Here is a 27,654-nt window from a genome sequence, read left to right on the forward strand (position 1 = left end):
AGTTATAAAGAAACAATTGGTCACTTCTTTCACTGTGACATTTTTACTGTATAGCTATGAAAACGAAAACTCCTTCTCCTCTAGTACCTCCATCGTTGCTTAAGACGTTATAATTATTGAGAAATATTTCAGACTTCGTAACGCAAAATTTGTGCAAATGCCCTAAAGGTAAAGCATTAGCTTCTCAGATTAAACAAACAGTAGAAGAAAACGAGTGGGCCTTTGATTAGATGGCTAGAGTTTGTGCTTCTTTAGTGTAACATTTGGGTCTGCATATACAAGCATTTTCCAAAATGCGCTTGATGGTTTCAATGTTAAAGTCCGCCTTGCGACAGAATATACTAATAGACAAACATTAGAATAAAACTAGTTTTAATTTATTTCTTCATAAAGTAAAAAAGATACTGCTTGTTATGCAAGTAAAAATAGTTTCAAATCCAAGATAATCATTTCACTAGCGGTGGCAGGCTTCTAGGTTCCTCGATATTGTTGGTGCGGAATCCAGAGTATACATACGGGCTCGGTCGGGACTTGAAGACCACGCCCTTCTTTTTGCCAGAAAGCAGCTCTGGTAACGTATACATATTTGGTGCCACCGGATTCACATATGCTGAAAACAGATGTTATAAGTAAAAATAACTTTGTAGTTTTGTACCAATAGTTTTGCTCTTGAAAACTGCTTTACATAATTGTTCTGAGCCGCAAAAGTTGTATAACATACATAACTAAAATTCCCTGAAATTAATCACGAAATTCAGCAGTGTTATCAAACTCTTGAAGCTCTTTCTCAACATTCGTCTGTCATATATAAAAACACTTGGAAATGAGTACTTAAAGTTGTTGCCAGTCAAATGTGCGAATCATAATGCAGCAAAAATCCTAACGACCCATGCTGATTTTACAGATCAAATTAAACACAGAACCACATGATTTCTGTAATGTTTCTGTAAAGTATGTTCTGTTGTGTTCTGTTTATCTGATTGCTTGTTTTTCAACAGGTTTCCCTCATTTTTAGCCTTAATTGGATATATTTATGTCCACCACTTTACCAAAGTGTCATCTTTTCTCTCTACGTATTTGTTTATTAAATAAACTAGATTGATAATGAGTATAAAAAGTGATTTGGCTCTCGTTGTGACGACAGAACAATAAAATAGAAATACATGCTTTTCAAGTGTGATCTTAACGTAATTAACGTGGGGAGGACTGCTTATAATGTCGGCATAACTTTAAGTCTTTTCATTTCATTATATGATTATTTATTATGTATGTTATGTATATATGTAGAAATGAAAATTATATGCAATAAAATATGATTAAACTAAAACTAAACTAACGTAATTAACCGTAATAAGAATCGGCAATTTCCGTATGATAACTACTTCGGCATCCTTCGGCCATAATGGAAAATAACAAATCTCCAGGAAATACGGAGAATCGGAAAAGATATATACCGGATTAACTAAATTGAACGAAAAATATCTTAAATGTATATATTTTGTAACCATGGTGATGCTAACCCTAACCTTTAGTCAGTATATTATGCATATTATACACTAAATGCGTGCGGACATGTAAAAATATGCATATTTTTGCCGTGCGCTACAACTGATAATCACTTTCGGGCATGCGCAGAATACCGCTCCAACTCTGCAATGCGTTACATCGATCGGAAAATGCCGATTCTCATTATTGATCCATTATCTTAATAGCATCTGTCTTAAATAGCTCATGATTTATAAAGCTAAGAAAAAAACTGACCCAACTCAAATACATGAATGAATGATCACAGAAAGTTTTTAATACTTACACTCCTTTCGTCTGAGTCGTGATGCTATTGTATATTTTCCTTTCTCTGTCTCGTAAATCTTTGAGTTTGGAGAATATTCACCCGGTCCCGGGTAGTCCTTCCTGCCTGAAACATTTTTGTCGTGAAAGGTGTCAGTCACATTTGCAAATAATGATTATTCACATAGTTTCTCTTTTTTGTTGACAATTTTGAGTTTAGAGGGTAACATTTTTATTAACGATTTGAATATTAACAACATTATACTCAATATGTTTATGAAATACATTGTATTTACATCTATCGAGGACCGAGCGCGAAACTATTACATCTTGTTCTTTATTTATATACAGTTACAACAGTTTCGCGTTTAGCTCTCGTTTTCTGTCATGATAGACATGAATCAAGATTCTCGCATTCACTGAAACTGACGAATAGTTCCTCTATTATTCCTTTGACTGGATTTAAGTTTTCAGAACATTTTAGGCGTCGGTATAATCAGTAGCCATTTCTTATCATCAGTAGTCTACGTGCTTGGAATAACCACCACTAAAGGCGGCACTAGCGTCGGAAATATGCACTGACGGGGCTATACAAAAATTATCTTTACCACTAGACAGGCTAGACACATGCCGTTTCTCACAAACAGTTAAATGGGTTAAATAAGCTTAGTTTATAAGTTTTCTTCGCACCGAAACTAAAAGTTTATTCATGAAAATCATGTAAGAAAGGGTACTCACTATTTGGCGCGATAAGCCGTTTAGCCATGCTGAATGAAGGCGCCTTCTTGCTGCCTGGCTTATCTAGCTTTTGTGGTAAATAAGCGTTAGGTCCAGGAATATTCTCCTCTGAAATAGAAATAATTGTTGTGAAAAATGAAACCGGATATACATTTTGATACACCATAAACATGTAGGCCTATAAACTTATACATATTTGTCATTTGTTTGCGAAAACTAAATTCGCGAGAGTTGAAATTCGCAAATATTAGCGAAAATATAATTCTCGCGAAAAATGACTGTTTTACAGTATCATATTACAATTCATATTTCGGGTGCGTGACGTAATTCAGTGTGTGTTGTTGCACTAATTTTTCTATTTAGTTCAGTATTGTCAATCCTATTCAGGCTATTGAACAAATTTATGATATTTACACTATATTTATACGTGTAGATGTGTATGTAATAAAAAGGTTATTATCTTTGCATCGGGAAATATGCACTTGTTCTTCAGCGGAAGAATATTGCGCGATTATTATTGATTTATTCTGTTCTTTTTCCATATTGACAGTAAAAATTTATATAGGGCAGCACATTTTTTTTCGCTGCAGAACTCGTGCATATTTCTCGCTACAAATGTTAACACTATATGTATTACTTACTGTTTGAGACAGTTTCAAGTCTTTTCCCCAAGCTGTAAGCAGGTTTGTTGCTTTCGGTGATTTCTCTGGACGGATTGTAGGAACCTGGACCAGGCATATCTCCGGCCGCTGAAAAATAATTTTAAGAATTAAAATACATAGATCTGTATGCTTTTCAGTGTAGTGGCTACGCTACCGACTTGCTATATTTAGATCGTCTGATGTTTGAAGAAAAAAAAATCTACGAGGTATTGTCGTCACTTGGTCGTCGGCGTCGGTGTCGGCGTTGGTTAAAATTTTGGTTTAGGTCAACCTTTTCTCGAAAAACCATAAGAGCTACAGCTTTGAAACTATGCACACTTGTTTGTCATCATTAGGTGACTATGTAGGACAAGAACCATAACTCTACCCTGCATTGTATGAGAATTATGGCCCTTTTTAAAATTTTGTACTTAGAAATTCTGAACTATGACTCTTTTCTTACATACTGATCAGCACTTGCAGACGAGCGATGACACCCGTAGGCGGTGCTCTTGTTTACTTAGCATGTGGTAAAGGTTAGTCGGATAATTTGTATGTGTATAGCTCAGATCAGTCCAAAATCCAGCAAATATTCCTTATACTACTTCTTATTTTTCAACTACATTGTTTTCAGAAAAGATACTGTCCAGAACAGAAACTAAAGTCTGGTTACTCGAAAGGACATCATGCATTTTACATGACTCCTGATATAAATCGGCGCTCCATAGTTTGTGCTATATGACAGGTTTATATTTAACACAATGTTTATAGGGCTAATAAGTCAAAAACTTAAAAATATATCTGTAAAAAGTAATTTCTGATATTATGTTATATGGCAATATATTTGTCTTTTTGTCGTCAAACTATGAAATAAGTGTACAATATCGATCTGACAAGGTTGCTTTCTTGCCATTTTATAAGTGAAGAGAACTTAGATTGCTTTTCGCGCGTTGGAACATACATAGATTTAAATAAAAACACACAGGCGTTGATGGACCATTTATAATATTTTGCATACATTTGGCGTTGTACTAGTATCTAATTAAATTAGAAGTATTTTGGGCTCGCTTCGAAAACTAAATATTAGTATACAATTTACTATTTGAATCTAGAAATCATCACAGCGGGGACGCGGGCTATGCAGCCGTCCTTCATGGTCAAGTATATTTAGAATATAAAAGCTGGCACTGGTACAGTAAATGAACGACGGATTTTACGGCGATTTGACACAAAAGGCCAAATGTCACCAAAATGGTACAGCTGCGCTGCCATTCTTACCTTCATCATATGTGCCTGCATTCGGATATGACGGTTTCACACGTTGCCTGCACGTGTAACTTGGGTTCTTCTTTAAATTCACGTGCTTCACATTATAATCTGCAGGACCTGGTTGCGTTGAGTCCTCTGGAGATGTTAAAAATAGTTGTTAGAAAAAATGTGTTTGAAATGCGAATATAAATATATATATATAAGGAAATAAACAATCACATAACGATGTTTCTCATTACAGACCCGGTGCAGTCGTTCTGTGTATGTCACAAAATCATTATCATCGGCACGCATGATGTCCGCACGTTTTTGGTGTATACTATGTAAAATATACTGACTAATGGTTAGGGTTATAATTACCATGGTTACCAAATATATACATTTAAGATATTTTACGTTCAATTTGCTTGTCTCCGGTATTTACCGGAGTCTGTAATATATCACAGCAGCACCAGATCTGTTTTTATTTATTCACAGTCACCACATAAATACGCCGGTGTTACAGGACGGTTAGTGACTTGCAGCCGAGTTAGATCTGAGGATAAGGAACCGACCTTGAATGCTCCTCCGACCTTTAATGCTCCTTGTTAAATGCTGACAGAAATATACCGGGTACATGTTGGTCACTGTACACCACTGAATATATGGCGTGCCTAAAATGAACCATCCAATTTCTTAGATTTATTGATATAGGAACCAGACTAGAAAGAAAATGCCACTGTACATCATCACGGTCCTCTTTATCTATACCTCTAGGTATACAATACCAACCTAGGTGTAGGGTATATAAATATGTGTAAGTGGCATTTTCTTTTTGATCTGGTGCCAATGGATAAAGGTGTTTTGTTTTCTCATAAAATCTTCCCCCTACTTATATGACACAGTTGCACAATCTCCTCAAGGCCACAGGTGGCAGTAACGTACCTAGGGTACAGTATGGGTCCATGAGCCATGTGCACGTAAATTTATTACAATTATAATGTTTTCTTAAGAAAGAAAAATGACAAAAAAGCCATTTTGAAAAAAAAATTGCACCTGTGACAATGAGCCATGAGAAAGGTAAGTAAGAACAGTCACAAGTTGACATGTGCATTGCTTCCAGGTCCGCATTTTTTTTTCAAAACAATATTTTCGTATCAATGATTGGCCGTCTTTTGGGCAAAAGAGTAATCTTTCAGAAAAACCTTACTTCGAAGCCCAGTTCCAAACCGTTTACGAATCACGATCGAGCACGCCGCAATTTTTACCTTACACATGATAGGAACATGCCGCTTTCGATAGAATGCCAAGTGATACATATTGAAACGCGGTAGAGTAAAAGAAAACATGATGCTATTGAGAAAGAGCACGAGGAAAGGGAGAAAGATTGACCAGCGGAGGCTTACATTTCATTTGGTAGTGAACTGCGTTAACAAATGTCTGTTTCGTGTTGAAACGTCTACAGAATCTCTGTAATCTCGGGTTCAAACAAATCTATTGGGAGTCTGTAGATGTTATAACATGGAAAATAAAACGCTGACCTTTAATTCTACTCGGTTATTATCAGACATCTCATTCCTCCTCAGTATACAACCTTCTACTCAAAAGTTATATACGCCGTGTTTCGTTTATGCATTTTTGTTCTATTCTTTTCCTACGCTTTGATTCTGAAGAACGTTTCTCTCAGGTCATGATTCAATACAGCAGAGCAATCCTAATCATACCCTTTGCTGCATCGTTGTATATCGGGCAAATAGCATATTTTGTTGCGTGCAGGTAACCGTCACGTCAAACAGATACGTTAAAACAATAGCTTTTATTCCGAGCACGTCGTAAACTAATACTATTTTTGGAATACCCGGTATGCAGATAGGAAAATGGCACGAAAGTAAATGGGCAATAATCGCATAATGGCAGATTCAAATAGTCCTCTTTTTTCCGCTCTGTAGAGCTATTTTCCTCATTTTCTTTGCAATTTTTGTATGCTTGAAATGTAGGTAACATTTTTATAATGAAATAATACCAGGACATCATTTGTCATGGATACTTACTTGTTAGATCATACACCAACACTGCAATTTTGGGGTCTGATTTTTAGATGACTTTGCAGTTTGTGTGTTTGACTGAAAATATCTTTCCTGCATCAAACTTGAACCCAATTTTTCTTTTGATTTTTATTCAGCACTGACAATATTCTTAAAAAAATGTAAGTTACAGACATTTAAAGTAGGTCCTGATGTGTGCTACAACCATTGGAAATATTTTAATTTTATACAGAATAAGGAACAGCTATTTAGTGTGTTCTAACCAGAACCAGTTACACGATGTGACACTGAATCCATTTTCTTTGTCGTTTATTGTATTTTTTTTTTTCAATTGTAGATCAGAAAGAATTTTGAGTGTTTTGTCTGAATCGATTTCCGGTGTAGCCTGAAAACATCCCGTTGTTGCATTGTAATAGAAACGAATTAGTGTACGTCTGCTATTAGCCTGGGAATCCAGTCTAACAATTTCCAACTTTTTTCTACCTGCAAATTGATAATATTAGAAACTCGATGAATGCCAATTAACACTAATTAGCGCAGATTAATTCGGATCTTTAATGCATGGATATTATGTATTATTTCTTCTGACAAAGCACAAATATTATCAACGGTTTCCCAGGCTAGTCTGCTATTAGTAATCTTTGTGAACTCGTAATCATAATCGGCAAATTACGTATTTTCTTTCTGCGATTTCGACATTCTCCGGTTTTTTACGGAAACCCATGTGGTTAGAAGGTATCAGATGCCTCCGCTACTATTTTCTACGTATAAATAATAATTCATAACATGTTTTTGAGAGACACCCCTTGTCTTGAAGGTATTCTTTAGGCAGTCAAAAATACCAAAAAGTATGGTGCTGACCATTATGCAATGAAATCATGGTCTCGTCACTGAAGCACGTGATGAACTAATATTGCGTAGGTAGATATCAGGAAATACCTACTTTCATTTTACCAAACAGTACAACTTTTGAAACAAAAACAAAACGTAGCTTTAAATCATTCGTAGACATTCCTTTTTACAATAAAGCATCAATAAAGCTTACATCTGGCATGAAAATTGCCTTTACCAGGCGGGATATTGTGGGCACTATTTATTGATATTGGAGGCATATCCGGCGAATTTACTACTTTTGTACCACATGCGCATTGAGCTACATTTACTGTCGAAGAATGCCGAATACGTAATAACGTGTAATTACGGATCCTATACTATACCCAGCGGACTATTTGCGGCCATAGGAGTACGTGAAAACGATTCGCAACCGGACACGACAGACATTCGAGTGAACTTTCATATTTTATGAATCAAATTAGTCTTGTATATTTCGATATTGTATATTGTATTGAATGGCTCATAAACGGACTGTCCTGGTAAAAAATACTCATGCGCATAGAGAATTCGAATGAAATCAACCCTTGGTCGTTCCTTATTCAATAGAATAATAGAATTTTTAAGCCAAACAAACTTGTTACAACATTGGAAGACGAACTATTGATGCAAGACATGATTTTATTAGGCATTTTCTACTGGCATGTTAGATCCAGTGAACATGTTTGATATACGATATACTTCTGGAGTAATACAGTTATGTTTCAATAATTGTATACATGCGCACTTTTTACAAACAAAAAATCATTGTAATCAGATTCTCTCCTGGTGGAAGAATATCTGTGAATATCTATTTTAAACAAGAATATCTACGTTAAAATTATATAAGTTAAACAAGAATATCTATGTTAAACAAGAGCATCCTTGCTAAATCGCTAAATAAGAATATATGTATAAAACAAAAGTATTTATGCTAAACAAGAATGTCAAAGTTAAATAAAAAAATATCTATCATTTGTTCCAAAAGATAGAAAATGGACTAAAACGTTGTTTTAGTATCTAATAATTATATGTAAACAATGCACAAATAAATCATTCATCAAGACATCAAAAATAAATAATTTCTCTGGACTTTCAATAATGTATGAAATATAGAAATGATAGATATGTTTCTCTACAGTTATAACGGTATTCCCTTTGCGAAGCTTGCATTTCACATAGCATAAATTTATTTCTACAGATATCATACAAGAAAATATAATAAGGTTAGTTGTTCGTGGAAATATCTGGCGGCTGTTTATATATGACATCTTGCTTTTCTTTCAAGTTAATGCGGATACTTTTTGAAATTAAATTAAAGCTACCGATAAACCTTGTTGGATGTCATACAACGGAACGTGGGATTAAGGGCGCGGCAATATGAGTATATTCCACGAGACTTTGTTAGAATACCTCGAGATCTGCTTTCATAAAGATTACTCAGCTAACGAGATTTCGTGAGACTCTGTGAGAATACAGTTTAGTAATTTAAGGTTTTGTATAATATCAATAGTCAGAATATATCGGTTGTCAGTAAAACCACATACTGCAAAGACGTAACAATAAACACTAAAAGAATATAAAACAATATAAAAGGCTTAACATTCATTTGTATAACGAAAAGCTAAAATAAAAACAATTTACTTTGTGCATGCAACAATATCCTCCATAAATAATTACGAAAACAACAACTACATAAACCATGCAGAAACAGATACAGACATATTAGTTGGAAAGTCGACATTTTGATAAAGATTACATGCGCGCTTTCTATGACGGCTAACATTTTGAATGTAATACTGTAAAGCACATATTTTCGCTGAGTCAAAATTACGCGAATTTGAAATTTTGAGTATGTTCGCGAGTTTCAATATTCGCGAAATTGTAAAAATGGTATCCCACTTGAATAAGAATTATGCTAATGGTGAATATTTACGCGAGGATTAATTTTCGCGAGATGCAGTGCCTCGCGAATTTAGTGAAAATTAAAAACTCGCGAAAATGTCTGCTTTTACAGTATACTTTTCTAAAAATCTGTACAAATCCATTTTACCGTACTTAGTTTGTAGCTGCTTTCTAACGCATATTTCACGTAAACGTGACAAAATGTAGTCCGTCATGCCGACAGGTTATATGGTGGCGAACCAGCTTTTGATGGTGGAGGTAGACCCCAGGTGCCCCATTGTGCATTATTTCACCACGGGCAGGTACCTTAGTAGAACCACCGATCTCCCGTAAGCCAGCTGGATATCTTCTTCACATGAAGAATTCAACGCCTAGGGTTAGGCTCGAACCAAGCTCGAACCCACATCGGTGAGGAAAAAGTGACTTAGCAACTTTAACCACTCAGACACGGAGGCCCCTGAAACAATTAATTAGCAAATTGTTTCTTTCTGGTGATCTGTCATTTATACCGATACCTAAAGTGAAATGATTCATTTTAGCTGTATTTAAAAGAAATAACAAGAAATTCAAGAATAAAGGTATACCAGTACACTTTACATCTTTTGTCCTTTTTGAAACATGTTTTACTGTATTCAATCACATGTACAACCATAATAATTTTATCACAGCAAATAATTCAAATTCCGCGCATGCGAATCATCATCCTGACAAAGAATAGTACATTTAAATCATTAAAATGATTCATTTTTATTAAACAAGCCATCTCCAAATATATCCACACGGTATGAATAATACTCGTAGTTCCTGATAGCGGTGGATGTCATGATGTTGATGTTATTGCAACGACGATGGGATGGCCGTTCTTGCCTTGCAAAACTGGATTTCTCTTACACGCTAAATTCAAATTTGTTTCTTTATCAATACATGCCATTTTTTAGCTCACCGAAATTTATCCTTTTTAAAACGTATAGCAAGTAACGTATGTAACGTACTAACAAATATAACGCATGTACTACGGAATTCCGTTCGGGCCATCGCCTTTGAATGTGTTGATCTGAAACGCGATACTCGATAGTACGATGATGAAAACGCGAAATCACGAAACTACGATAACGAAAACGCAAAAATACGATAGTACGATGATGATAATGCGATATACTATCGCGTTTTCACCATCGTACTGTCGCGTTTTCACCATCGTACTATCGCGTTTTTGTTATCGTAGTATCGCGTTATCATTATCGTGTTGTTGCGTTTTCGTTATCGTAGTTTCGTGATTTCGCGTTTTCATCATCGTAGTATCGAGTATCGCCATTCAGATCAACACATTCAAAGGCGATGGCCCTAACGGAATTCCATAATGTTCAGCCTTCAAAATCAGTGTTCATCTGGAAGATTTATGATATATCCATACTGATAAAATCTTTTGATTTCCAAAGTATTACACAAGCAAAAGTTAAATAATACAGAAACAATGAGTGACGCACTGGCAACGGTAACATAAAAATACCAAAAACATAATCTGACATAATTACACTTTACGCATTAGCATAAACACAACATTTAAGCGTAACTAAACTCCTGTTTGCAGTAAATTAAACTATTAAACTATCACGAATAGTTGCTAAACTGGGAAAAAGAATGGGGCCTTCTAAATTTATCCATTCTCTCCATGAGCAAGAACTTAGCCCTGTTGTCCCCTGGAAAACGGGCATTGCGACGCTCACGTCCAAATGTGGAACCTTTTGAACCCTTGCCTAATGTTAAATATTCGTCAGTTTTATACGTAGTCGGCGGCGGGTTCTTTGGAATAATACGGGGTAACAAGAATTTTGCGTTCTTGTCTCCAGCAAATCGTGCATCCCTTTTTGCACGTGAGAATGTTGACCCAGGAGCCAAACTATTTTCTTTGGTAAAGAAGCTCGTATGGTCGCTGAGCGAAGACTTTATGTTATATCTTGTAGGCGCGGGACTCGGGTCATCGTATTTTGACAACAAAAATACGGCGTTGTTGTTTCGATCTCCAGCGAACCTAGACTGCCGGCTGGCATGCCCGAACGTTGACGTATGACCTTTGCCAATAGTTGAACCCACATTGTACGCACCTGGTGCTGGTGTAGCATTTGCTAAACGCGGTAACAAAAACACTGCATTTGAGGTTTTTGCTTGCTCAAACGACCTTGACCTATCTCCTTTGAAGAGTGGCGCTGGGCTTGAACCTATTGTAGATTTTATATTATAAGAATCCGGACCTGGAGTATCGAACTCAGAGGGAAGGAGCATGCGTGAACCCATGTTACTACGGTGACTTCTGATAGACATCCGGGATGTGCCCCGTATACTGGGTAGAGATACACTTCCAGCATCGCTTATAGGGGACCTATGTGTCGGCATACTGCCCTCAGACCGACTGTGGAATCGTTGATACCGTGGTGTATCGCCTTTCTTCACCATTCTAAAAAAGTATAGTCACATTTATAACAACAAAAGTACAGTGTACGATACTTGTTTTCGGTTTTGGCAAAAAAAAAAAAACAACAACGAAGAAATGGCTGTTCCGAGATAAAAGCAGATTGTCCGCCAACTTCATTCTCAGATTATTTGCTTTTTGATGCCAAAACCACAGCAGTATGGTGTACAGAAGTGTCAAAAATATAGAAAGTCTGAAATACTATCGGCAAGCTTCAAGAGATCACGTTTCAACTTATCCAGATAGTGTTATTTCAGGGAGAAAGAGAAGTGAATAAAAGTGTCTTGTTTGATGACTTTGGATAGATCTGTATTTCTGTTTTCTTGACTCCTATTGTACACCATACATGGTATTACAACATGTAAGTCTTACCGTCAGTTTCGAACCATCTATAAGTTAGAGTCACAGCTTTATACTTGTCGTTTGCACATTTGTACACAGGAGTATATTTTGTTGGGCATGGAACCTTGGATTCTAGACAGAGCGAGAGAAAGACAGAAAACAGAGAGTAAACAGAACTTAAAGAACTTAAAGAGATGCATAACATTGTTGAACAAACATGTTACAAGTTTTATGTATACTTTACCCAAGTCTGTGGTTAGTAAAACAAAACTGTCAACATTCTAGAAATATTCATTGTTTTACCTTTTTGACGTAAGCAGATCTTGTTGAAATATGTTTAGAAACTCTTATACATTGTACATGCTTCTATAAATTTGTTTAAAGAATTAAAACATTAATTTTGTCATTGTCAGTGCATTACTATTGTTATAGTTGACAACTTATTTTAGGGGTGGAGTAACCGCCTCATTGCTTACATAATCATTTTATTCCGAAATTTCTTACTGCAAATGCCCAACGAAAACAGTTCCTTTTAACAATTAAAAGTTCCTTTCTTGTTATTGACAAGATATTTATAATTATAGATCTTATTCTGGTTAACGTGTTCATTTGGTAAACCGTTAACGTCGTCATTTTTACGTGAATCTTTCAATAAAACTAATCCGAAATCTTGAAAAATACGTGCATTCACCAATATTTATGTTTTACAAAGAACACATGTATTTTGTTTTATCAAATGTTTAGAGGAGCGGTAGCCTATAGTGGTTAAGGTGTCGGCCGCTCAACCCTGTGATCGTTGGTTTCGAGCCACGACCTTTCATATGGCACCAGTACTGATTTTCAAGGAAACATAACAATTTCTCCGCCCCTAAACTTTGATAAAGACCCATTTAACATTGTAGCTGATGTAATCTGGTACTATTTTTAACCCTTCTCTTCAATATGAAAAGTAATCTTTACTAAATAGGACAAAAGATTAAGTTATTACATGGATAAATAAACAAACAAAATAAAATGAAATTTTATATGTTTGTAATCATTACAAATATCTCCGGTTTCATAAAAATGACTTTTAGACATTTAACAGGTAATGATCAATTGAATTGTTTAAGTTATGATCAACCATGAAATTCTACTAAAACAGTAACACAGTTTAAATTTATTGAATGAGTAAATATAAATTATTTAAATTCCTCAGTTATTCTATGTCAGTATGTAGTTCAATACTCAGAGTACGACCGTTTGCCTAACGGTTCGAATCCCTCCAATGGCGGATCTACATCTCTTCATTGCAGATGCAAGAACTATAATTTCATCTACAAATAAATGTTTTAGTTCATGCAGTCTCGTGTTCATGTCACTTTAAATGATAAAACTTAGCAGAAGAAGAAAACGGGTTTATACCTGACGGGCACGTGTTACACCTGCCTGCTATAGAGATAGCCGGAGCTTTGCCGATAGTTGTACCGATATCGTAGGTGTTAGCTGCAGGGCTAAACTTGTTAACACCTGAAACATACAGAATAACTACCATTTCATTGCACGTGACTTAGACACCGTTGTATCTTGGAAGGTGACACAGTCTAGAACAAAAATGGAGCCTTCCAGCTGTAATTGTGGAGAAAAACTCATGGTGTACCACTGGACATTATTTTGAGAACGGCTGGGAACCTTAGTAGAACAAACGACCTTTCACAAGCCAACTGGATAGCTCCCTCTCAGGACGACCCAATCAGGGGTCAGACCCACAGAGGTGAACAGAAAGTGATTCTAAGATAGCTACCTCAACCACTCACCCACGGTGGCAACTCATGGTGAGGCGTAGGCGAGAATCAGAATTGAACAGTATAAGCAGACAAGTTATATACATCATAAAATTAAATACACGTGGCCAAGTTGCTGCTGATCTTGAATCACTTGCCAACCACCATCTTGGGTTCGAAGCCTCGTTTTGGGTGCAGAATACGGAATGCCAGTCTGTGTTTGTACATAGATGTCCGCCCACGCCTGAAATAATAGGTCTCCCCCCTGTGTTTGTACATAGATGTCCGCCCACGCCTGAAATAATAGGTCTCCCCCTCTATCAAAATGTGGAAAGAAGCCACTTATTATAGAATAGTGTCGGTGTGACAACAAACAAAGGAGCAAATTAGTTACATAGTTTGTTGATGACCAGGTACGGATATATACACAATCAAAGAAATCCATATGGAAATCGGAGGCGGTGTTTATCCCGTATCCGGTCGCAAACAAACCATTAAACGATTTTTTTTTTCTTGTCGGCTACCTTTGTACTTTTATATACTTGAAAATACTGTGACATTAGAATTGGAAATATAAGAAACATCTAAACTAACACTAAAAAGAGTTCCGAAAAGTTACAGGGCGTTTATGAATATTACTGGTCCTACATATAGTTTCACTGCTGAAAAAGATGTTAATTTGGGTTTGTACACGCGGCGTAGTCCTGCTGTAGAAATATTAACATGTACACCATAAATCATTTAAAAAAAGAATTAAAGGGAGCATGCCGCCTGATGAAATTTTCAAACATTTATTCAAAGCATCGTACATCGGTTACCAAAAATCATAAATTAATATAATTCAACTTGATATGATATGTATGATAAGGCAAGGCTAAATTCCTTATACATTACAATTGATTTCTATTGCATGTTTTTTTTTCTAAATAATCTACAGAATACATAGATATTTTATAATGCAAAAAATCCCCCCAAAAAACACACACCGAATTATTATTATCTTAATTTACAGTTAGTAACCATACATTTCAAAAACAGACAGAAAATCTGTAAGCGTGCATTTTCTGCTTAAGAGGGTCTTTTTTGAAATCTGAACCTGGCAGGATATCCGACTCGCCAAGCTTATATGATATGGTCACCCACTGTGCGAACAAGCTTTAAACGTAAGTTTCACAGTTTCACATGTAAACATTTGACCAAAGTTTCATGAAAATCTAGTTTGAGAGACTTAGAACATATGGACCGAAAATGAAATTCTGACGGATCGTTTGCCGACGTTACAGCATCATGAATTACGCATTTTGTCTTGATGTTGGTGACCATTTCGCACCACGTTCATGAAATGCATGAAGGGTTCAGCAGAAATGGTCTGAACACAAAATATGGACGGACGGACGGATAGATGGACAATGTACGGAAACTATAGGGAGCAATCACCATCAGGGTAGCCAAAACAGAGAATAAACATAATTGAGCCGCGCCATGAGAAAACCAAAATAGTGCGATTGCGACCAGCATGGATCCAGACCAGCCTGCGCATCCGCGCAGTCTGGTCAGGATCCATGCAGTTCGCTAATGGTTTCTCTAATTCCAATAGGCTTTGAAAGCGAACAGCATGGATCTTGACCAGACTGCGCGGATGCGCAGGCTCGTCTGGATCCATGCTGGTCGCAAAGCCACTATCATGTTGGTTTTCTCATGGCGCGGCTCATATTCTATGAATTACGTATTCTTTTCTTGGCTATCAGGAACCTTAAATGTAAAGCCTATGATTTTTACCTTGTTGTACAGACACTGGTTCTGGTAATTTTATCCCAAATGAATGGGAGGGGCCTCGATGTATTGTCGGTACTTCATAATCGCCGGGACCTGCAGAGATATATAAAATTAAAATCAAAATTAGTCATAACAGTCACTCTCATTGACAAAGCTGACATGGTACTAATAAACTTTGTTATTCTATACCTATTTTATCTATCCAATCGCGAACGTTCATTTGCAACACGTGACCGTACAATATATTACGGTATTTGGATGCACGTGCGTACAAAAATCCTGTATTTTCTGTATTTGGACGCACGCGCGTACAAAAATTCCTGTATTTTCTGTATTTGGACGGTTCAACAGTACCATGTTAAACATACGATAAAGCCCGAAACGCGTGAAAATGTTCCGAATGTAAATCGGATGAAGTTGGCGCTCTGTGTACAGAGCTTGATTATGCTTATTTAATTTGAGTTGTTGTTTTTTGTTTACAACACACAAAAACGATTCAAGGGATAACAATGCTATCTGATTTAGATATTAAAACGTTCGTTAATAATCAAAAACTTAAAAATACAGTAAAAAGGATCATCAGATGTTGGAATATTTGAAAAGTCGCTAAAAGAAGCCGTTCCGGACGAAACCTATAAATTGGTATCAGCCCTGACTATCTGAATAGCTACCTCAGCATTATTTGTTTAACGGTTAAGAAACATAATGGAGAAGATTATAAATGGCAGCGGGCGGTCAGCATCCAAAACATGTCTGCTCTATAATTCAGTTTTCATCGGCTCTTCACCAAACTTGCTGAGAATGTTTGTGGGCATTACATCTCGGCCAATTTCGATAACCGGCCAAATTGTACCAGACACTCTTTGATTATAGTCCTTGAATTACTCGAAAAACGGGGAATTTAGCCTTGTCCGCTCTTTTAAGTCGAACAGTTTTCATCCGAACTTCACCAAACTTGCTGACAATGTTTGTGGGCATAATATCTCAGCCAAGTATTATTACCACCCAAATCGCCAAATGGCTGTTGTAGGGAGGTTGCACCATATATTTTTTTAATGATGATACGCAGAAAAAACAACATTCAATGAATTACGTATATTACGTATGAAGTGAAATAAATATAGAATAAAAAAAGTTATTTAAGGTCTAACATTGTTCTGTATAATATATATTTGCACTCATACCAAGCTGGAGAAAACTAGAAAAGGCAGGAATACAATATTCAGTGAAACATTTTTAATTTAAACTATTATTATAGTAAGATAAAATAGATATAGAATAAAAAGGTTATTTAACATTGTACTGTACAATACGAGATATATTTGGACTCGTACCCAGCTGAGAAAACCATATTGAACTCGCCTAGCGGCTCGTCCAATATGGTTTTCTCAGCTGGGTACTCGTCCAAATATATCTCCGTATTGTACAGAACAATGTTAAATAACCTAATAATAATGTGGCAGTTGACCTCAATACAATCGACACTGTTTATTTTCCAATACAGGTAAATCCAATATTTGCTTCACAATAGATCTATGACGGATTATCTTTGAACACCCCTGGATTTATTGGACTAAACTGCCACATTATCAAAGTTTATTTGTAGACCTCTATTGCGCCATAGTTCGTAACATCCCTGTGAAGAATCGAGGAATGCAAGTGGCCAAAACATGGGCTTTTACCAATTCAACTTTCAGCAAGATCTTTTCCGAATTATATCTTTTCTTTTGTTTAGATTTGTTTAGATCATAATAACTCTTATTCTTGCATGCCAGACAGGGTCCCCCCCCCGTGTTTTTGCTGGTGCTAGAAAAACTCATCTACCACCCCGGGGTGTAAGAAGACTCTCGTACTGTATTTATGAATGAATGCGAAAATCCACACGCTACTACAATAAAATGGTGCTAAAAAAGAAAAGCATTCGTTTTTTTTATCTTCTATTTGAGCCGCTTCATGAGAAAACCAACATACTGCATTCGCGACCAGCATGGATCCAGACCAGCCTGCGCATCCACACTGTTCGCTAACGGTTTCTCTAATTGCAATAGGCTTTGAAAGTGAACAGCATGGATCCTGACCAGACTACAATAAAATGGTGCTAAAAAAGAAAAGCATTCGTTTTTTTATCTTCTATTTGAGCCGCTTCATGAGAAAACCAACATACTGCATTCGCGACCAGCATGGATCCAGACCAGCATGCGCATCCACACTGTTCGCTAACGGTTTCTCTAATTGCAATAGGCTTTGAAAGTGAACAGCATGGATCCTGACCAGACTGCGCGGATGCGCAGGCTGGTCTGAATCCATGCTGGTCGCAAATGCACTATGTTGGTTTTCTCATGGCGCGGCTCATTTATAGAAGAGTACGGTTTGCAAGAAAATGAATGTGTCACTTGTTGAAGGTGTTAATGGAACTGTCTGGATCTCGAGTAATTGCTTTGCGTTTACTGTGAAATCATTAAATTTCGTGGGCATGAAATTTCGTGGTTTTGGTCAAAACGGCAATTTTGTGGGGATATGAATTCGCGGATTTCAACTTTTGAACATAAAATGAAAGGGAATTTTACTTGTTCGATGGGATTAAATTTCGTGGATTGACTCAACCACGAAATCCACGAAAATTAGTCCCCCACGAATATTAATGATTTCACAGTACTCGGCAGAGCCTCGTTACCGCCTGAACAAGTTACATTCGAGCCAGATAATTCTATCCGCAACTCCAACCGATCATGAAAGATTACCATATTATTCAATTAAAAAAAACAAAACAACATGGGCAGATGCGGTGATTAAACAAGAAAATATATAACTAGCCGTTTAAAATTGCTTCTTGCAAATTTCAATATTAAGTTGTAGGTGGTAGCAATTGTCTATTTTACTTTATCGCTTATTTACACTATTCATCATATCAAAGTGCCTTATTTAAACAAATACACGTAGTTTTAACAAATTGGTTTCAGTCAATAGTTTTGTCTGCCAACAAGTGGATAAAAATATAAGAATCTTTCCCTTTTATCAGCATATTATCTATCAAATTATTTGCTCCTAAAATAAAATATTGCTTTATATCTTGAAAAAATGTTTGAAAATAACAAAAACATTATAAAAACATTATAAAACAGTCACTCTTTATATACTAACAGAGACAGATCACTTGAGAACTGGCATCATTTTTTGACAACATGAAAAATTGGCTTTAATTAAGCAATCGTTTGGGATTGTCACAAGATCATTAGTTTTTATTATTGTATAAAGTTTTAATTTTTTAATACTGGATAAAGGAAATATTTGTAAAAATCTGCATGGCTTTACTGGTACAAATTTTACAAAGATGTAAGGTTGAGTTACGCTTTAAACAGTAAAAAATATGTATTTTGTTTTGTTAAAAAATTGAAAGAACATTGTCTTTCAAAAATTGAATATTCCTTTCCGCATATACTTACAGTATCGAAGTCTACATCCCACACAATACTTTTTTTTTCACAATATCAAAACTTGAAATAATTTCAGTCCAGCTATAAAACAATGCGAATATATTTAAATGCCCAAATTATTGCTGTCATCTGATATGCAAAGAGATTGGCGGCATTTTTTTCGATATTGTTTTAAAACAATACATTTACTTACATGAAAAGTTTTGTTTAGCAAGGACAGTGGATATAATATTGGAATTCAATGTAGCCATATTAAATTCCCCTTTAGTTAAACAAAACATTCTAAAACCAACAAGCGTTCAAAATCAATGATTGTAAGTAAAAATATATTGATTCGCTAAAACTGTGTTAATGCATTTAAAAATACATTACAGAACAGAGGATTGTTCAAATATATCGTATTGAACAAAGGAGTTATAAAAAGGTTAAATAAATAGACAATAATAATAAATTAAAATTAATAAATTATAATTTTCATTGAAAGATCATATGACAGTATTTTTAAGATTATTATTGTTATAATTAGCTATATAAAATAATAATAATAATAATAATCTTAAAAATACTACTACTACTACTAATAATAATAATTATCATTATTATTTTTATTATCATTATTATTACATGAAGTGCGGTCATCAATCACATTATCTGCTCATATTGATCTCCAGATCGGAAGTTTCAATCTTTTTTGTCGGCTATCTTTGTGTCACAAATATACTAAATTTTGTAGTTTTATTTGCATTTCAGAGACAAAAACTGCTATCGTTAAAAAAACATATAGTTGAAGTAATACAAGATAGGCAGGGGAACTGACTCTAATCTATTGTTTCGCCGAAAATATCACATAAAAATGAAAAGGCACCTAATAGGCGGGGACGTAGCCGGCTCTTTTCTACAACGCATTTTGCTGGAGTTCACGTGTACTAAAACACATAGTCTCATTTGTGTTATTACACTCCTCAAGTCATTTCATCTGATATTGTATTCTAAGACAAAGAATATAGTATTCCTTGCCGCTATCGGACATCACATTATTTGCATTTTACATTGATAATGCACTGTTTTATAGCTATGGTCATTATAGTTTTCTTCCTTTCATGGTCAGCTGATATGTTGTTCAAATAAGCCCACTTTAAAAAATGTCCTTTTTATTCACGGTCATACATTTTACATTATTATTATATTATATGCATAATTTCATCGATGATTACACATGATTATTATTATTATTGTTATTATTATATTATTTTAACTTACCAGGTCCTTTTGTGACATTCGTTTTTAAATTAAATCTGCCGCCAAATGACTTTTTAGGTCCGCGACCCCAGTAACTTGAATTTGGTCTGTAGTTAGGTCCAGGGGTATCAAAACCTGTAAAACAATAACCGCCAATAGTTACTGAAACCTAATACTTTCCAATAGCAATACAACAGGACAGAACAGAACAGATAAACACGAAACTTGTAAAAAAATAACCGCCAATAGTTACTGAAACCTAATACTTTCCAACAGCAATACAACAGAACAGAACAGAACATATAAACTCGAAACTTATTACTGTTAGAGTATACAATGCAAGAACTTGACACATGACGAAGTGATTTAAGCATGCGGATATATGTATGCAATGTATATGATAACAAAATATATTGTAAAAGTGTTTTTTGTTGTTGTATTTTTGTATACTACATTTTGTATATAGAAATATAGACCTTAAATTTTGGCCGTGAATGACTGTGCAGAAATGTACGAACATCTTTATTAAAGAAACATCATTTCCTTTTATCTGATGACCATAACTGACAGTTATAAAAGAACATTTTATTATAAACAGTTCGAAGAAGTCTATATGGAAGCTACAAGCAAACCTAAATAAACTGTATCAGCGTGGTATTTTACTAAATGATGTCATTTCGTTTCCATTGTCCACTTCCTTTTAAAACGACTGAGTTCACATAATTCATTTTATTTCAGCAAATTTTAAGAGCAAATCTTACATTTTGGGCCCCAAGTCGAATTCTATTAAAAACAGAACCTTATGCATGCAAAAACTGTCATAACAACCGAACAAATTTGTTTTAATATACCTTTTGTATCTACAGGCTGGACTAATCTGTTCACTGGACCCTGGACTATCTTGCTGTCAGCTCTAGTGCCCATCTTGAACTTGGGACCGTCTTTACCAACCGACCGGTATTCCACTTTGTACTTTCCGAGTACACTCGCAGACTTATTAGCTGATTGTAGAGAAACAGAATTACTTATATATTAATAATAATAACTTTATTTTCTGAAGGTGACATACTAAGTGTACAAATACAGATATTTTACAACTTATTTCCAGTATGGCCTTCAACTGATATACATTCACACATACACACAATCATACAGTCAAATTCATTAGCCTATATAATCTAAATCGATTAAGAAGAAAGAAAAGAAAGAACTCTACGCCCCATTAAAATGCAAACATTTTTTCATCTTTGCTTAATTCATTAAATACGGATGTTGTTAAAATAAGAAGTTTACTGATTCATGACAGTTTAAGATTTCATAGAGAAAGTGTAAGGTCAAATGATATGAGCCGCGCCATGAAAAAACCAACATAGTGCGTTTGCGACCAGCATGGATCCATGCAGTTCGCTTTCAAAGCCTATTGGAATTAGAGAAACTGTTAGCGAACAGCATGGATCCTGACCAGACTGCACGGATGCGCAGGCTAGTCTGGATCCATGCTGGTCGCAAACGCACTATGTTGGTTTTCTCATGGCGCGGCTCATATATTTAAGACGTTTATAAAGTGCTTGTTCGGAAGTTTGAAACCTTTATCGATTTTTCCCGCATCAGCTGACTACTACATACAGCGATTGTCTATGAGACGGTACATGGCCTTTTTGTGTCGATTCGCCGTAAAATCCAACTCACACAATGTTTACACGTATACATATAAGTTAGAGGAATATTTTTCCGTACCTTCTCTGTCAAATTGACTCTTTTCTCGACCTTTTAGAGTGACTTTCTTTTTCTTCCATATCAAATCCCCTGAACAGTTGTAGTTAAATGGTCCGGGAATGTCACGAGTTGCTGAACGAAATGAAAAAAAAACCTCATATTTCATACAGTGTACTTAAGTATCGTTTAATCCTTGGGTATGGGTGAAATAACATTTGTCATACAACACAATCTTTCTTCAGTTAGAATATTAATTTAGAGAGTAATATAAACGCATGAAAAAGAAGAATGATCACATTTATTATCGTACACTACGGTCACACGCACGCAAGCATGTACACACCTACGAACGCACGCATGCTCGTGCGCACGCACGCACGCAGTGCAGATTAAAGTAGATTAAGTGTTGATGTTCACTATGATTTTATTGAAAGTTGTTTACGACATATCTAATTATTCTGTATATCAAAAGGAAAATTGTTAATTAGAACAGATAAGATCTAGTAAAACTATTGTTACCAGGTTGTCGTTTTGGCCTGCCGACGAGCGAATACTGCGGTGCAGCCTGTTTGGTGATTCCAATTTTAGGTAGGTAGTCCGAGGGTCCGGGGTAGGAAATAGCTGTAATTAACAAAATGATATTACTTTCATGAATCGTCTCATATGTTGCCATGATTGTATGTTTATCACAATACAGCATCCATGGTTTAATGGTTTTTACACAAAACAACTTTGTAGCAAGTAACATGACATGAAGCAAAACAACATTGTAACATGACATGTAGCAAAACTACATTGTAACATGACTTGTACCAAACTACTTTGTAACATGAAATGTAGCAAAACAACATTGTAACATGACATGTAGCAAAACTACATTGTAACATGACTTGTACCAAACTACTTTGTAACATGAAATGTAGAAAAACTACATTGTAATATGACATGTAGCAAAACTACATTGTAACATGATATGTAGTTAAACAACATTATAAGATGCGCTTTTGAACGTTTATTTTATAGATGAAAAGAGTGCTATAAAAATCTGGTAAATAATAATAATAATAACATGACATGTAGCAAAACTACATTGTAACATGACTTGTACCAAACTACATTGTAACATGACATGTAGCAAAGCTACATTGTAACATGATTTGTACCAAACTATATTGTAACATGACTTGTACCAAACTACATTGTAACATGACATGTAGCAAAGCTACATTGTAACATGAATTGTACCAAACTACATTGTAATATGACTTGTACCAAACTACTTTGTAACATGACTTGTACCAAACTACATTGTAATATCACATGTAGCAAAACTACATTGTAACATGACTTGTACCAAACTACATTGTAACATGACATGTAGCAAAACTACATTTTAACATGACATGTAGCAAAACTACATTATAACATGACTTGTACCAAACTACATTGTAATATCACATGTAGCAAAACTACATTGTAACATGACTTGTACCAAACTACATTGTAACATGACATGTAGCAAAACTACATTTTAACAAGACATGTAGCAAAACAACATTGTAACATGACATGTAGCAAAACTTCATTGTAATATGACATGTAACAAAACTATATTGATATGTGACTTGTAGTGAAACAAGATTGTAACATGCCTACGTATGGTTTCGTGATTTGTAACGAACAACAGGTTTCATAACTTTACATTATATAGCATGCATTAAGATTTGTTTTAAATACTTAGTAAAACAATAGGGTTTTATGCCGTGTCATAACACAGTTTAGTTTCGTAATTTGTAAAAACGGCGTTGTTCATGACTTGTTATTACACAACGTTCTTTCATGACATGTTGGAAAGTCTCATTGTTTCGTGTTTTGTAACAAATGAGCCGTGCCATAGGAAAACCAACATAGTGGCTTTGCGACCAGCATGGATCCACACCAGCCTGCGCATCCGCGCAGTCTGGTCAGGATCCATGCTGTTCGCTAACGGTTTCTCTAATTGCAGTAGGCTTTAAAAGCGAACAGCATGGATCCTGACCAGACTGCGCGGATGCAAACGCACTATGTTGGTTTTCTCATGGCACGGCTCAAATTATGTAAAAGTATAAAAATAATACTTCATTTGCTGTCATGAAACTAACTGGGTTTAAGTGATGTGCCACTGTCATGTAGCCTATATTTTTGTTAGTACGGTTTATTTTACGGTCTCGCCGACTTTGAAGCTATCATAGCCGTGATGGCCCCTTTGATACCTGTATTATCAAACAGATAAGAACGTACCAAGTGATGTCAGATGCTTGCCTCCTTCTGGAACTATATAGCTTCCCATCGGAGTCCGAGTCCGAGCTGAAAGAAATCTAAACATATATACTGCCAAGTCATTTTTAAGCAAAAAGGGGAAATGGGTATTTTCCATTTATTATCATTAAATGAGCCGTGCCATGAGAAAACCAACATAGTGGCTTTGCGACCAGCATGAATCCAGACCAGCCTGCGCATCCGCGCAGTCTGGTCAGGCTCCATGCTGTTCGCTAACAGTTTCTCCAATTCCAATAGACTTTAAAAGCGAACAGCATGGAGCCTGACCAGACTGCGCGGATGCGCAGGTTGGTCTGGATCCATGCTGGTCGCACACCCACTATGTTGGTTTTCTCATGGCACGGCTCAAATATTTTCTGGCCTGAATAATATATCACCGTGATGTGTATCTTTTCTTTAATTACATAATTCTGCTAAAATTACTTGCAGATCAAGGTATTTGGAGAAATTCGACGGCGTGTTTATTTCCTAAACGTTGTAAAATGATAAAATATTAAACAAGTGCCATTCGGCTCTAGTTCTAGGTGAATTTTATGACCGTACAAGTAATTGAATGAAGTGCTAGCGATCCTGTATGACCAGAGGAAATCGATGGCTGCAAATGATTTATATATGAACCTAAGATGATACTGTAGATGCAAGGACGGCAACAGATGGGACAGGTATAATAATACAGCGAAAATTCTATAGTCATTGAGGTCAAGTATTGAATATCACGTGCCGCCAATTGATGACCTACGTCTTTATTTGGACAGTGTAAAATTATATCATTAAATTCAGTTAGTTATGTCACAGTCGAGTTTTCTTATATCACATTAATTAAAAAAGAGAAAATTGTGTCTATACTGATGACCTATATAGCTATGTTGAGGACAGCGTAAAATTATTATTTACAATGCAATATCCCAGGTAAATTTTCTATCATTAAAAAGAGAAATGAAGGTTTTTAGTTGCGTTCCCTGTTTTTGTTGTTGTTGTTGTTTCTTTTCTTTCCTTTGTTGTCTTTGGTTGGTGGAAGGGGGAAGGGGAGAGAATTTAAATGCAATTGAAAGACTTTTGTAATTCTGTTCCATGAGAAAAATGGTATCGTTTACTTAATATGGTAAATTTCCTCTCACTTTTGATATGGATAAAGCGCAAGATAGATAGTATAAATATATTCATGATGTAGACTTGTTAAAAGTGTTGATTAATTGGATTTTTTAACAATATGGATGTCCCGATGGTCAATTGGTTACACGCTAGACTGTCAATCAAATTGTCCCAAGTTCGAATCCCGGTGTAGGTACTGGTAATTTCTAAGATGCTCTTTAGTGTTTTCCCCATCCTCCCCCTCCCCGCCCCCGCCTCCTCGTTCCTGCCCAACCCAACAAAGAGGAAAGTACTGTTTTTTTCCAAGGAAAAGGATCCTCATGCTCTCGGTGCAATATACCATGCTCTTCAAAGAACCAAGCTGTCTATTCGCAAAGAGCTAGGCTCGGTTACCCGAACATAAAAGTCTTCTCTCTGTCTTTCTCTCCCTGTTCCTGGACTTTCTTTCGCTCTGTCCCTCTGGTGAGACACCGATAAGAGTACGAATTTGGTGACCTGGATGGCCGCTTCGATTGTTTATGATTAAAATGGTGCTATATAAATCTGGTAAAATTTCTTTAACTCAAAATTCATATCTATATATAGGATAAAGTAGAGGACAGCAATCATTCCACGTAGATCTATCAAAAACAATGTTAAATATATAAAACTGTCATTTTTACGAATCAAAGTGTTACAAAAATCTGAAAATTAACTTACCTGGTAATGCTTCCGGTACTGGTGTATTTTTGACAGTACTTTTTTCTTCCTGTATAACCTTAATTTTTGCGCCGGAACTACATTCCGGTTTAACTTCATCCTCATTGTCCGTGTCATTAATTAGTTTTTTCATTACTTTCCACATCTTGCGTTTGAATTTTACCAACAGTTCTAATTCTAAAAGTATAAATCACACGTTCCTTCAGTCATGATCTAATTATTTATTTATACAGAAACTCAGATAGTTCTTGCGTGTAGGCTAACATGCAGTAATTGTTTGTAAATGTAATCGCAATGACATAATCTATAGCCAGTGGCAACGTCGTCTCCAATGCAAAATAGACGTAACGTCAATGACAAAATAGAATTATGACGTGAATGACGTTTTCATAGCATACGTGAAGTAAAATTACGTTATTCTCAGGATCATAGTAACTTGACAAGCAGTTTAGTATATATCTAGAAAACTGAGGCTGAAAGAAATATAGGCTTGTATAATGTTTCTGTTTGTTTCTGTTTGAATATCATGGTCGTGTTTAGAATTTCGTTTAAGACGTAGGACGTGATTAACAAAATATGATACATAAGCTATTTTTGCATGTGTAAACCATGCCGAATAACGCACACAATAAATTATAGCATGCAAAATACCGGGAAAATATATATTAATACTGATAATTCCAAGTTTTCACAAGTTCAATGGTTTTGCGCTCTTTCGAATTTTTCTATATCAAATTTAACTCGAAACCATGACTATCAGATAGGAAATTATCATACTTAGAAAATGAGTGTTCATGCTTATATTTCTTAGTCCAAAATAACAAAGTTATCGCTGTTGCTTTCGGTTTCGGAAGTGAAGAAACGCTGACATACGCAAATGGGTTCGTCGATGTGTGAACGTCTCGGCTGCTTGAATCAATAGATATTAGAATCTGCAGCAACGGTTGATAACGCAACTATAATAGCTAAATGAATCCGTTTTTATGCATGCAGGTCAAAAGCTACCGTCGGGGAAGCGTCCTTGGCACTTTCAGATATTTATTTAATACCGCACATTGTTGTATGTCCGTTTTAGTGACTTTTTACATAATAGAACTCAAAATTGTTTTTATATAACACCAGAAGTCACAGCACAGATCGTATAGAGGACAAACAACTTCAGATATTCTGGCATCTGTCTATCAATTGAAACGGAGAATATTTGCAACGGCGCCCGAGAATCAAACTCGCGACCGACCTCTCGTTTGACAGTTCACTGAACTAACCGAAAACAATCAATAGTTAATGTACATGTAGTATAAATAAGTCTGTTTACTCCGACCCTCTCCAGGAACAAGAACGATAATAACTCGATTATGATCTCATTATTTATGCATGTTTATTTCGTGTAAAAAATAATAATGAATGTTGTTAAAACACATGTTCATTGTCTTGTAACCGTGTTTACAAATCAGTGCAATAAGAGATAGGAATATGGTTAAAGAGGAAAATATAAACGTTGCGGTCAGGGTAAGACCTTTTGTATCCTTTTTAATAATAATAATAATAATAATGATGATAATAATAATA

General features: G+C 35.6%; 1 protein-coding gene across 1 annotated transcript; it reads right to left on the reverse strand.

The window, feature by feature from the left end:
• Positions 1-355: 355 nt before the first annotated feature.
• On the reverse strand, positions 356-26,383 carry LOC128547922 (uncharacterized). Its single transcript, XM_053521811.1, has 14 exons — positions 26,086-26,383; positions 24,256-24,321; positions 22,495-22,596; positions 21,997-22,107; positions 21,111-21,260; positions 20,281-20,394; positions 15,590-15,679; positions 13,452-13,556; positions 12,078-12,179; positions 4,446-4,571; positions 3,168-3,275; positions 2,527-2,634; positions 1,811-1,915; positions 356-610 (listed from the first exon to the last, which is right to left on the reverse strand). The coding sequence occupies exons 1-14, from the start codon at positions 26,228-26,230 to the stop codon at positions 447-449; spliced, it is 1,596 nt and encodes a 531-aa protein (XP_053377786.1). The 5' UTR covers positions 26,231-26,383; the 3' UTR covers positions 356-446.
• Between the last annotated feature and the right edge of the window lie 1,271 nt (positions 26,384-27,654).

Source organism: Mercenaria mercenaria, chromosome 13, assembly GCF_021730395.1.
Source record: "Mercenaria mercenaria strain notata chromosome 13, MADL_Memer_1, whole genome shotgun sequence".
Lineage (NCBI taxonomy): Eukaryota > Metazoa > Mollusca > Bivalvia > Venerida > Veneridae > Mercenaria > Mercenaria mercenaria.

Coding starts and splice junctions, on each gene's coding strand:
- LOC128547922 (XM_053521811.1), bottom strand. CDS start 26,230: ATGTGGAAAGTAATGAAAAAACTAATTAATGACACGGACAATGAGGAT. Junction 24,322..26,085: donor AGTACCGGAAGCATTACCAG/GTAAGTTAATTT, acceptor GATTTCTTTCAG/CTCGGACTCGGACTCCGATG. Junction 22,108..22,494: donor CAGGCCAAAACGACAACCTG/GTAACAATAGTT, acceptor CATTTCGTTCAG/CAACTCGTGACATTCCCGGA.